This window comes from Gorilla gorilla, chromosome 12 (assembly GCF_029281585.2).
Source record: "Gorilla gorilla gorilla isolate KB3781 chromosome 12, NHGRI_mGorGor1-v2.1_pri, whole genome shotgun sequence".
In the NCBI taxonomy this organism is placed as follows: domain Eukaryota; kingdom Metazoa; phylum Chordata; class Mammalia; order Primates; family Hominidae; genus Gorilla; species Gorilla gorilla.
Window position 1 is genome coordinate 93,365,006 of NC_073236.2, and position 12,929 is coordinate 93,377,934.

Here is a 12,929-nt window from a genome sequence, read left to right on the forward strand (position 1 = left end):
TCTGCTCTTCCCAATCACAGTCTACCTGGGAAGACCCTACTCCAGCCCAGCCGCCTCCAAATTGAAGTCCTAATGCTCAGGCTGACCCTTTCCCTTCGGGACCTCCATCCCAAAGCGCACTATGTGAATATACAGAGCAGTGTGGCTCTCAAACGACTCATATAATTTTCTGAAAGCAGAGACCATGACTTCTTTCCTTGGGTTCCCCATAGGATACAAAAAATGGCCCCGAGGCACATAGATAGATAGAAAAATACTTGCAGAAATATGGAAGATACAATATGAATTTTCAGACTTAGGCAACTACCAAGTATTTAACACAGTCTTTCCTTCACCAGTCTTATCAGCTCACTTCAGTAGTCTCAGAAAGGTCTGTGCTAATGTTCAATTTATATGAACGACTTACTACTTCACTTTACATTGGCATAGCCCATGATAAACCCACAGGAAATAAGAGCCACCAGCAGTGGTAGGATCAGAATACTTTAATAAGATACCAGTGTCAAAATACATTTCCTTATAAAGTTAAGCTCCCATACAGTTATAATGTTGTCAGTAGGAATTCGACAATATAATAACGTTCATGAAATCGTTACGTTGACAGGTAGGGTTAATATGAAGCTTGGAATATTTTTCAGTGTTTTAGTAAAACTGCAAGGGTAAAATGCCCTTAATGCCAGGGCAACACACACAGGAAATCAAATACCAGCATTTACATGTCAGTAACCCTTCAAGTTCTGCCACCCTGTGTGGGGTAATGCCGTGAGCTAAAATATGATTTACGCAACACCATGACTAAGGAATTTCTCATAGAACTTAAATTTCTTTTGAAAGCTACTTTTTGTTGTTGGCAATAAGTCTATCCGGGCTTACTAAATAGTTGGCCCAATGTGCTTTGTGTGTGTTTTTAGAAACTTCTTCATTGTACCCATTACAGAAAAGTTCCATGTAATTGGTATTGAAAAACCAGAGGTGTCGTCCCTCTTACCCAGTGAGTTGCAAAGTGCTCTGGGAACACTATTTTCAGTGCTTCCTACCTACATGTCACTGACCGACCCAGAGACCTCAGCCAGGGTCTGTGGCTAGGGGCCATCCCTGGAGGCCTTGCGGGGCCATCTGGCTGCCGGCTGAGGGGGGCTGCAGGGCTGGTCTGGACCAGCTGCTCTCCCGCTGTGCAGCCTCCTCCTCAGTCCACCTCCACGGGGCTCCAAGGTCGTGAGCTTGGAGGACATGGACGGGGTCACTATACCATTTCTGACCCCTCATTTGCATGAATTCCCATCTAAACCATCTCATGGTAGTTCTGGAAATGTCCAAATGTGCCGTGTGAAAGACCATCCGAGTCACATACCTCAGTGCACTTGAAGGGCTAGCAACAAAACCTGAAGAAAAGTTAGAGCACTTCCCCGCCCCACCCACCGACCCCACAACGTGCCATCAGACCCTCTTGGCAGCAATAATAATAATACATACATACATAGTACATAGAGAATGTGAGGGGATAGCGTGCAGTGCTCCCGCTGAATGACTCCACTGCTCGGATTGTCACACCTATGGCATATCACAGATGGCAAAAAGCCGACAGAGGGAGGCCTTCCACAGTGTCCGTACAGGCCATGGGAGCACTGGACAAGTCTGCAGTGTCCACAACACTAAGAAAAATTAACAGCTTCAAAAAGATCTTAAAGTGATTTTGTGAGCAGGATTCCATTTCCGTTTCTAAGTTTTTAGATATTACAAAGTACCCATATATATGATAAACACTTAACCCAGATATAAATTTTCTTTTAAAAAAACTCAGTTATGTTTTTGAATAATAATAAAAAATCCACCGAATGCGGGGGAAAAACACCAGTTTAGGAAAAGCCACGCTGTGCAACTTTCACAGATAACCACATACGTTGGAGTTGACCCTTCACATTTCTTTTTTTCCAAAATTAGAGCAAAGAGTCAGCTTAAACCAAAAAAAACCTGAAATTTACAATATGGTGATTAGTTTTAAAAAAGAAAGGAGAAGGGCTCTGCGAGGGAGAGGCCACAAACCAAGCTTGGAAAGCAAAATCATTTTTGTTTCTCTTTGGCAACAACAATAACGAGGAATCTTTTTAGTAAAATGAAGCTAAAGCTTCTCCCTACAGAAGAACAGACATGCACCAAACTTGTTAGTATGGACAGTTGTGTGTGAGAAGGAGAAGGAGGGAGAGAAACCTATGGATAATATAAATTAGAAGTCATTGAAGGTGGGGAGGAAAAAAATCCTACAAAATTTAAGAACATTTCAGAACAGGTAAAACAACTGTGTACTTTAAAAATAGGGATAATAAAGTGAGCATCTCAGAAAAAGGCCACTGCTTGGTGACCTGGGCAAGTCTGCCAGGTAAGTCCATCTTGTAAATAGTGTGCTGGCATTAGAAATACCTAGTTGCAAAAACAGACGGAGAGAGTGAAGCTGGTGGGACGGCGTCGGCAGAGGTGCTGCCCAGGTGGAAGGCCTGGCTCAGGTGGCCTGGTCCAGGGCTCTGAGGAGGTCCCCTCCTTGCAGGAGCGTAGAGCTTCCCAGCACGGGCACGTTCACCTCACAGTCATATCTGGTCAGTTCGGGCAGCAGGTAGGACTCAAATGAGGGCCCGAGCAGCCGGCTTGCCATGCCTGAAAGAAGGGTTGGTACCATAACTTAAAGGCCTAAATCGAACATTTGGAAAAGTGTCTACTTCTTTGTGACTGGGGGATACCAATAGAGCAGCCCTAATTTCACTCTGCTCCTTCAGTGGTGTCTGTCCCACAGCCTGCTGCATGCTCGGGGAACGTGTCTGCCTCCAGAACCATTGCCTCAGGTGGGGTGCTGAGACCCAAGAAAGAGGAAAGCGTGAGGTGCAGGCTGCAGCACAGGTAGGTGGAAGCTTCAGGAAGAGCCTGGGGTTGCTGACCCCATGCCTCCTGGCAGCAGGGAGGAAAGGCTGAGAGGGAGTTCTGAACCACCTGGCACCGATGCTAACATACACAGAACATGCAGAACACACACATACCTACAGACGCAAACACAGACTGCCTCAAGATTCAAGAGTCTGAAAATCCAGTTTCTGGTCACCACCCTCAGCAGTCCTTTCTTGCCTCTGTGCTATTCTCTTGCCGAGGAGGCAGACCAGGGAGTGGCAGAGGGGACACTCGCAGCACACACACAGGCCCCATCCCAAGGAGGAAAGGCTTAGGTGGCAGCAGAGAGCTTGGAAGCCCTGCATTCTGCCCCTCCGATGGGAGATGCCCACCCACCTTCCCTTATCTGCAGAGCCTCGTTCCAGTGGCCATTGCCTCCTGCACCTCCTAGCTCAGATCCTTGCTGGGGTCCATGCCTGCCTCCCCAGCTTGACTGCTCCTGTGGACAGTATCAATGGATACCTGCTCACCATCCCTTGCTAACTTCTCTTATTCATGGTCAGAAAAGAGTTTGATATGATTCAACTCTTTTGAAAAGAATATGATTTTCCCTTGATTTCAATATTCAAGGTAATTCGTGGGCTTCACATAACAGGAAGAATAGTGCTGGCTACCTCTTACTGCACATAAATATATACCAGCCACTGAACTCAACAGCAGAGCCAGAATTTAAGCCAGGGCTGTCTGGTGGTTCTATAGCCTGGACTCTGAAGCACAGAACTATAACCTTCCCCAAACTCTGTTGCTGAGGAAATTGCCTTTTAGAACAGGGGCCTGGTATGTTTTTCCATAAACCACGAATTATTTTCAGGCCAAACAAACCTCATGAAGACATATATGTTTCACAAGATACTGTCAAGATGAAGGTGGCCCAGGGTTGAAGGCAGGCATCGGTGCCTGCAGTTGAACCAAGTCCAGTGGGGTGGGCCTACCAGAGCTTTCCAGGCTGTTCTCCCTGCAGCAAGTTTTGGCATGTTCTCAGCACCTGCCTGAACTCAGAGTGACACCCCAAAACACATCCACATGAAGAACTGAGGAAGGGGCAAGGCTCCGGGATTCTCAGGGTTCAAAGAGCCCTGGATGGCACCTGATCATGGGAGGGTTCTCTCTAAAGCCCCAGGGAAGGAGCACTCTCTTCTCCACGCAGCAAGCTCATCCTTGCATAGACAGGAGACCCCTGCCTCTGCCCAGACCCCTTCCCAACTCTCTCTCTCTGAACTTTCTCTTCTTCAACAGGCCCTCACCACTGTGGCCGCCTGCTCTTCTGAAAGTGCTCCTGTCAACATTGGTACAGTGTTCTGGGGGTGGCCAACCCAGTGTTCAGTGTTCAGTCCTTTTTGGGCAGTCAGTAGTGGTCTGGATTCTTTCCTTCAGTATTCCAGCCTGAGTTTGTTTTGAGTTTTTTAGCTGTGTCTCAGACCCACCCACTGGGGGGCCTGATCACTGATGTCACAAGGAACTTGTGAGGAGGTTCCCTAAATCCAAGGAGACCTGAGCCCTGTATAGGTGACTTCAAGTCGAGCACCTCCCTGTGCCTGGCACTGTGCAGACGCTGGAAAAAAAGTAGACGTGGGCTTCCCCTGGCATCGAATCCTGGGATGGGGGGGTGACAGATCCTGGGCACACCCACCTGACACCTTGTGGGCTGACGACAGGCTGTAGTCCTGGTACTGGGTGCCGTAGCACTGTGGGGGGAACCTGCTCTTGCTGTTCTCCCCGGGACTGATGGCAGATGGAGGCTGTGGCAGCGGCAGATGTCTCAGGGGATGGCCCAGGCCCCTCATGGGGTTTTGGGTGAACTTATCTGAAAGATCAAAGTCAGAGAGTGACGGTAGCATTGGCCTGAGGGAGGGGAGAGGCCAGGAAGCCCTAGCATCCCTTTCCTTTATAAAAGGTGCTCAGAGTCACCAGAACTACAGCCAACCTTCAGGACCCTCTGATGGCGTCATCTAAGTCAGAGTGGAAATAGAAAAGTTGGGTTGGGTGTGTGGGACTGCAGGAGAGACAGAGGACATCGCCCCATTCTAACAAGGCTCAGAGAGGCAGGTACGGCCTGTGGTGAATGGAAGAACCAGGATGGGCTCCCGAGCCCCAGTCCTTCCACCAGAACCCCCAGGAGGCCCAGGCCTGTGGCCGCTGCTCACCATTGGGGACATTTGCGCTCAGTGGCTTGTCCGGCATCAAAGGGCAGCTCCCACCCCTGAGGTTCTTCATCCGTTTCCACATCAAATGTGAGGTGCTGCCACCAGGTGGGTCCCCCTGGGAGTAAGAAGGGCAGATGGAAAGGGGAAACGGCCAGAGAACCAGGTCCCCAGACTGGGTGGGTTGGGTGGGCCTGGAACAGGGCTGGCACTTGCTGGCTTGGAAGGGCCACATCCCCACCCCTCTCAGCAGCCCTGGGTTCCCTAAGGGCTATGGAGAGGCCCCTGTGGCCAGTCGGGATAACTCACCCCGCTCAGGTCCTGGAAGGCTTGCTCTTCATACTCCAGCTGTCGCTTCAGCTTGAGCTTGTTGGAGAGGGCTACCATGGCCGGACTCGGCACGTCTGGGCCTCGAGCCCCAAAACCCTTTGCGGACCTGCCAAGCCCGAGAGAGCAGGCTATGAGGGAGTCTGGAGCCACATGCCACTCAGTGCCTTCTCATCTTAGGGGCCCTTCCGGTCCCAATGCTGATGCCTGTGATGACTCAAAGACCCAAAAGGCAGAGTCTCAGAGGCAGGCTGTGCACCTGCAGGCCGAGCTCTGCCTCCTTCCTCAGCTATAAGATGCTGAAGGGCTCAAGCCTCCTGGTCTGGGGGATGGCTGCCTGGCTGGGCAATGTTAGTCCTTAGGAGGGTTTCTTCTGCCCCTGTCTCTCCTCTGCCTTTTGCTCCCACTGAAAACTAGTTTGGCTGCTCTATAAAGGGCAAGTACCAGCGGCCCCTGGGAGTGGCAGGTCATGTACCAACCACTGCGGCTTAGCCCAGTGAGCTCTCGGCTGGTGAAATGAGCATGCTGGGGAGATGGGAAGGCATTTCTGGAGCCTGGGCACAGCTGGGAGAGGCTGCAGTGGCGAGGACCCGGGGGCAGTCAAAAGGCAAGGGGGAGGCATGGGTATCTTTTTTGCTTTTTTCAACCAGGGAAAATCATCACTCAATTTTCTGTGTGGCTCAGATGATGAACCGAGATACGAAAGGCACACTGGTGGTGGTCCGAAGGGAGATACTGAGGTACAGGGCTCTCAACAAGCCACTTCGTTGCCTGCCCTCAGTGGCAGCCCAGATAAAAACCCATCCTACACTAGGCCTCACATGGCTTGAGGTGATTCCCCAAAGTCTGAGCTCAGAGAAGTGCTAAATGGGGTATCAGATGGCTGGGGAGAGGGGCAGGGGCCTCCCTGGGGGTCCAGCTATCTTACTAGTGGGTGCCTCTCTGTTCGGCCCTGCTGGTACAGCTGAGTATCTGCCACTTACCTTGTCTTGAAGGTGGAGACATGGGGTGGGGAGACAGGGGGCCCCAACGGCGCTGCTCCCAAGAACTCTGTGCGCTGATCCCCGACGGCCCACTTTGTGGGCCCAAAATGTAATGGTGGATCTGGGGGCCACTGGGTATTGGATCTACCCCCCATGGAAGAGAGAGGGGTGCTGGCCTGGCCACAGCACGGTGGCAGGGATGCTTTGCTTCCGGCATCAAAGAAGATGGAGGACATGGGCCGGTGCTCGGGCTCTGTCTTCTTGCTCTCCAGCTGCTGCTGAAACTTGTCCAGGAGGAAGGCACTGTGCGGGGCTACAGGGGCCAGTGGCTGGAAGATGTTTGTCATGGCACTGAAGCAGTGCTGGGGGGTGGACTGTGGGTTCTCCGCCAAGAGCCGCTCCTCGGGGCAGATGGGGCTTAGCTGGAAGTCTTCCCCGTCCATGGGGATATAGGGTGCCAGTGTCTCCAAGTCCAGCTCATTGAAATCCGTCTGAGGGGAGACAGCACCGGCAAAGAGGCAAGGGGGTTGGTACGACCTCACAAACACTATTCCAACTCAGCTCCTGCAGAGCCATTCATCTCAAGCACTGTTTCACAGTGCTGCTCAAACACCTCCAGTGGCTCCCGAGGGCCTATCAGGAAAACCTCAGACTTGGCTGTGTCATGTACACGACCTTGTATCATGTACCAGCCTTCCCCCATGTTTATCCCCTCTTCACCCTGCACATTGAGAAATGTTCTCCTCTCCCCATCCCACCTGTCCGGAGCCCGCCTTCTCTCTTGAAGCCGAGGCAGCCCCTCTTCCACAGAGTCAGCCCTGCCTACTCCAGCCTGTGGTGGTTGTCCTTGTCCTACAATGCTTAGGCCTGTGGTGCACACTGTGGCTTTTTTTTGTCCTCTTCTCCCTCCTGTAAGCTGGCACGGGCCTAAGCAAGCAGTAAGTGCCCAGGTCCATCTGTGGACTCTCGCAGAGTAACAGCCTAACAGCCAGACCCCAGGGACAGAGACTTTGGTTCCAATCAGCAGATACTCAGATCATCCCTTAGGGTGGCAGTATCATGACGGACGCTACAGGGAATACAAGCAGATGCGGAAAACAGTTTCTAACTTCAGAGACTGACACCCTCAGTGGGTGTCAGCTGACTAATGACTGCAATACTAAGCAATCTTTAAGGAGCAGAAGCAGATAGCTGTGATTAAGTGCCACATGATATATACTACAGGAGTTGGGAGGGTGATAGAAAAGCTAAAATAGGGAATATTTTGCAGAGTAGCTGGGATTTGTGCCAAGTAGGATCAAGAAACAAACTAAGTGGCAAGGCAGAAATCTGGTTGAACTCAAGACTAAGACAAATGGGGGATTAATGGTTTTCCCTGGGGTTTTCTAAAACACGTACCCCTCCCTCTACCTTATCCTTGTTTACATAGTTTTTGCAAGAACATTGGCCTTATGTAATAAATGTGTTCCTGAAAAGTTTTATGTAAATGAAAAATTGTCAAACAGATGTTATTTTAAAGTGCATTTCACATAAAAATGATTATTTTTTAAAACTCACAAGATGAATGTGTTTATAAAGGGATTAATTGGCCCTTATGTTTATACATGTTTTATACATCTGGCTATGCTTGTTAAATGTAGGGCCTGTTTAAAGAAAGGTGCAGTGGTATCATTTCGGTTTTCATGTGTGCTAAGAAAGTTATCTAAGTAGGAGACACATATGCTGGAAGAGCTGGATTTGACAGTGGGAGGAGGGGGTGACCACAGGCTCCATTACCCTGTACCCCTACCTCTTTAGGGGACCTGGGCCTTGGCCAAGTGTCTCCACTGCTCTTTACAACAAAGGGATGAGGCTACAAGAATGGATGTGAGCCTTTGCTGTCCACCAGACAGCAGGCACACACCCTAGCCTGATCTCCACAGCCACCTACCTGGGTACTGCATTGGTCCTTGGCCTCTGTGTCCATAGCGAAGAGCTTCTCAATCACTTCAATCTTCAGGTCGTTATCCAAAGATGTGTAATAGTCTTCAGGGCTATTGGGCTAGGGGCCAGGAAGGAGGGGGACAGAGTCAAAGATATGGCACTGGTCTCCCCAGAAGTCCAGCATGGAAGAAGAAATACATTCCTGGACCCAAAGGTTCAATTCCATTCCACCACACAACTATTTGTAGAGGGGCCGCTAATTAACAAGCTGTATGAATTAGGCCAATTCATCAACCTCTCTAAATTCCAGTCTCCTCATCATAAAATGAGGCTACTATCGCTTCACAGGTTGTCCTGTCTTGAGGACCAAGCAGGATACAGGCTGTGGCCAGCAGGGCTGTGCAAACTGTGCAGCTCTATGCCACATACGGGATGTTACTGCCCTGTATGGGGACTGAGCTGGGGGCTCAAAGCCCTTCAAGGAGCTTATTTCAATGGGGTTGGGGGATGAACACTAAAAGGAAGAAAATAGCTCTGATACCTGGTAGGTAAGTGTCATGGCCACCCTAGGGGGCTCTGTGATAACCTGAGAAGGAGAAGGACAGTACCTGTCCCAAATGTCCCTTCAGCCATCTGGCAGCAGTCATACATACGGAGCCCTCTCTGTGTCTTCGCCATAAGAGGGCTGCTCACCGTGGAGCAGCTGCTGCTGCTGCTGGTGGCACTGGGGGTGGTGCTGCCTGGGGCAGCTGCCTGGGGCACGGTGAAGGCAGGCAGGCTCCCAGCCTCGCTCTGGGTGCTGTGGCTCCTCAACTCTGTGGCCCATGGCTGGCTTGGGGGCAGGATGGCCTTGCCATAGGCTGAGGACTCCTCGAAGTTCTGATTCCCTGTGGAGACAAGGGCCTGGGAGGTGAACACCCACAACCATCGGGCTCACCCCAAGGCAGAGAAGGCCCTAAGAGGGTCTGGAAGGCATGCCTGGGGCTAGGCCCCCCCAACACCCTGGGGCTCAGCTGGAACACATGGGTCTTTGACTCTGGCTATGAGTCAACGTAGAGACTCAGACTCCCTTTAAATGGAACAGTCTCCTGGGACATTTAATTTTCAGAGACTAAATATATTAGGAGCCACTCTTCCCTGAGGAACAGATCCGGAAGGGTAGACAAGGAAGGTATGAGAGGGAGAGGAGAATTGGGCTATAGAGCTATTTGCCTCAGTACTGCCACAAAACAAGCTGCGAGACCTACTGGCCAAGGGCCCGCTGCGTTTCAGATTCTCTGTAGCTGCAATCCTCACGTGGCCGCTGTAGAACACATCTAAAAGGGGCTGACACAGTCCAGGGTGAGCACCACTCTTCCGGCAGCCACAGCAAGGCCAGGAGAGGGTGGCAGCGGGTTGCGAACTGGGGAGCATGGGGCTTCAAGGGTGTTTCCAGGATTGGAGCAGCCGAGGGCTGAAAACCCTGCCGGGGTCCCCAGTGACTTACATCCCCAGGGACAGGCAGACACTTTAATGAAGTCGTGGGTTTGAGGGCTTAATCCCAGGCCTCAATATGTTCTCTGTGTTTTTGGAATTATCCTTCCCAACATTACTCCAACTTGGCCCTCTGCCTGAACAAGCCATCTGTCCTTCCAGACCCTGGTAGGAATCTGCCCCTTCTCTTTGACAGTGTCCAAGTGGCCTCGGAGCAGATCCCTCACCTCTCCCCTCCCTCTCATCTCAGACTCTCACCACCCGTGGTGGAGAATCGACTCCTCAGGGGGGTGTCCTCTCTTAACCCCTCCTCGTACAGCACTTGGTGAGGTCGGATATGGGACGGTCTTATCAGGGCAGGAGCGTGTGGTGTTCTTTTGTGCTCAGCAGAGCCTGGCCTCTAACAGGTGATTAACAAGACTTGGGGGGCTGGGGTAGCTCTGGTTAAGAAAAAGCTGTAGCCAGGGAGGCCTGTTATAGTAAGAACTCTTCCCAGCCCCAACAGGGTTCCAGGGGCCTGGCTTAGCTAAGAAGCACCCACCGAAATCCAGAGAGATGATGGCGTCTCCTGGGGTGGGAGCCAGCTGGGCCAGCTCCTCGGGCTCCTCCTTTAGCTTGGTGAATAGGAAGTTACTCTTCTCAGACACAGCCCCCTTGCCACTGCTATCAAAGATGCTGTTCATGGCCATCAGGTGGGGCTTGAACAGGGATTCAGTCTGGTCCATGGAGAACACCACGTCATTCTTCTCAATCTCACTAACGGCGGGGAAAGAGCCATTCAGACTTTCCACATTTTCTAGAAAAATTCTGCTCCCCTAGATGCATGGAAACCCTCACAGCTAAGCTCTCCGACAAAAAATGGGTAGGACTCCAGGCATTGGCGTCTTATAAAGAACCATACAATAGAAGTGTGTGAGCCATGGAGGTAGTGACAACAGAGGTATCCTCTGAATGTATGTCTGTTTCAGATCCTGTTTTATTAAATATTATTGCACTTGAGTGGGGTGGTATATATGAGGCCTGAATGCTTTTGTTTTTCTCTGTTTCTAGAAACAACTAGAAATGACTTCGTCTAGCTTTCTTTCCAGGTACTGTAGAGTGAAGGCATGACATCTTTTTTTTTCCCAAAAGCATGAGCAATTCTCTTTCCTTTTTCCCCATTCAGAAAATATTGTCTATTGTGTGCTATCTGCCTCCCCACCTGGGTCAGATGCATGGCATAAATGACAGATGACAGGGAAAGGGCAGGAAAAAAAAATCCCAACCCAGTATCCCACTGTTCCAAGACATCCACAGGAAGTCCTCTCAGTCACTAGGGTTAGCCCTGCAAGACCTCCCTGAGGTGGTGCCCAGGGCGCTGAGAGGCCTGGCATCTCCTAGCCCTGTCATCCTCAGTCTGGGAAGCTTGGGCACCCCCACATACCCTGCACCAGGGCCCGCCAGCCCTCACATGCTTACCTCAGGACGTAGTTGACACACATGATGCACTGGGGCTGCAGGTTGCGAGGGTTGTAGATGACCGTCCCCTGGGTCTCCAGCCACACGTAGCCCCCATGCTTTGCGAGCATCCGGTACTGGCCACTTACTACCTGACCCTTGGTGCACACTAGGGGAGGAGAAACAGAGCTGAGCTTAGGGAGGTGGGGCAGGGGTGTGCACCACAGGCTCAGCAGATCGCATGGGAGGGCAGTCTAATCTGCAGGGGAACAGACAGAACAGGGCGCCAGGACAGTGAGGACCAGGGAGAGTGACCTGGGAGGGAGCTTAGGGATCACCTCAGCCAACTCTTCATTTTAAATATAGGAAAAAGAGGTGAGAAGAGATGAAATGACTTGCCCAAGGCTGTCTACTGAGGGAGGGACCCACTCACTATGCAGCTTTGCAATGGCCCATCACCAATCCCTGGACAAGTCAGGCTCACAGACCAGCTCAGCTATAAGCAGAACCAAGACCAGAACCTGCCTTACTTTCTTCATGGGGTTCAATGAGAAGAAGCCCCTTCGCCCTGGGTAAGGAGCGCCATCCCCTGTCAAGCACTCCAGGTGGGGGGACTTCTAAGCAGCTTGGAGAAAGCCTGACCTCAGGGCAGTTTGTTTTTTTTTTGTTTTGTTTTGCAGACCCACCACCAATACCCTGCTTATGAATAAAAGCATTTAAAACATTGATATCCTTGATTTTTCCAGGTCATCTGTCAGGCTTGCCACCTTTTGGGCCATTGAAGGTTTGTGACCCACAGCAAAGGCAGAGGCAAACCACCCCACCCTTTCTCAGTTGGGGTTGAGAAAGAGCTGGGACCCTGGCAGCCCACACACAGTCTCTTCATAAGCTGTAATAAATCACTTATACTCCTTCTCCCAACTGCCCAGCTAGGCTTCCTACTTATGAGGTTTTTCCTCTTCTAGATTGTTCTACTAAGTGTTCATTTAAAAAACGCTTTTGTTGTCTACCTTGGGGAAGGGTTTCACATCACAAACTGTCCTTCCCCAGTCCAGAATGTTCCATCTGCTGCCATTCAAAAGGAATCAATAAATCTCTTTAAAGTCTAATAATGTTAGAATTTTTGGTATTTTTCTGAACTGCCCATTTCTTGGGAATTTACAGAACTCCAGCTCAGAAGCTCCCAAATCACAGAGACGTGAGGAAAGGGCATGGAGGGAGGATCGGGAAATCTTGCTAGCTTGGGATTTGGGGAAAGGAACAATCCTTCTTGGCTTTGGTTTCCTCCTCTGCAAAACAGGATACTACTAATAATAGTAGTAACGGTAATAACTGTCATCATTAGCTACCCAGCATACCACTGCCATTTGTACTGAGGATCGACTGTACCCACATGGCTTATCAGGTACGTAAGTGTTGACCAACTGTCACCAACAAATTCTGTATAGGAAAAGCCACCTCTTTCTTAGAGATACTAATACATATTATGCCCATGGCCTGTCACAGACAGTCTGTTACACGTTGGTAGATAGTCTCATGAGGGGCCACTTGGGAGGATATCCAGGCTCTCGGTAGACAGAGAGTCTCCCCGGTTCTCCTGGTAGGCTCGCAGGCCTCCTCCCCATTCATCAGCCCTGTACAGCTGAGGAACATGGCTCTCTTCATACTAGTGCAGTTTGGTAATCCTTTACACTTATGTTTTGCTTTCTTC

The 12,929-nt window shown here is 50.6% G+C and overlaps 1 protein-coding gene across 3 annotated transcripts in view; it reads right to left on the minus strand.

Annotated features, from left to right (window-relative positions):
- Positions 1 to 470: 470 nt before the first annotated feature.
- The window catches only part of EPAS1 (endothelial PAS domain protein 1), an 89,673-nt gene continuing 77,214 nt past the window's right edge, over positions 471 to 12,929 (minus strand). For 2 of the 3 annotated variants that reach the window (XM_031006928.3, XM_055377821.2), the window contains 9 exons: positions 11,240 to 11,387; positions 10,323 to 10,537; positions 9,002 to 9,195; positions 8,316 to 8,426; positions 6,386 to 6,876; positions 5,385 to 5,511; positions 5,079 to 5,193; positions 4,565 to 4,738; positions 471 to 2,649 (listed from right to left, as the gene is read on the minus strand). In XM_031006928.3, coding sequence (XP_030862788.3) covers positions 2,498 to 2,649; positions 4,565 to 4,738; positions 5,079 to 5,193; positions 5,385 to 5,511; positions 6,386 to 6,876; positions 8,316 to 8,426; positions 9,002 to 9,195; positions 10,323 to 10,537; positions 11,240 to 11,387 — 1,727 coding nt within the window. In that variant the 3' untranslated portion in view covers positions 471 to 2,497. Of the gene's footprint in view, positions 4,739 to 5,078; positions 5,194 to 5,384; positions 5,512 to 6,385; positions 6,877 to 8,315; positions 8,427 to 9,001; positions 9,196 to 10,322; positions 10,538 to 11,239; positions 11,388 to 12,929 lie in introns of all 3 variants that reach the window. The other variant, XM_063695901.1, reaches the window with a different exon arrangement.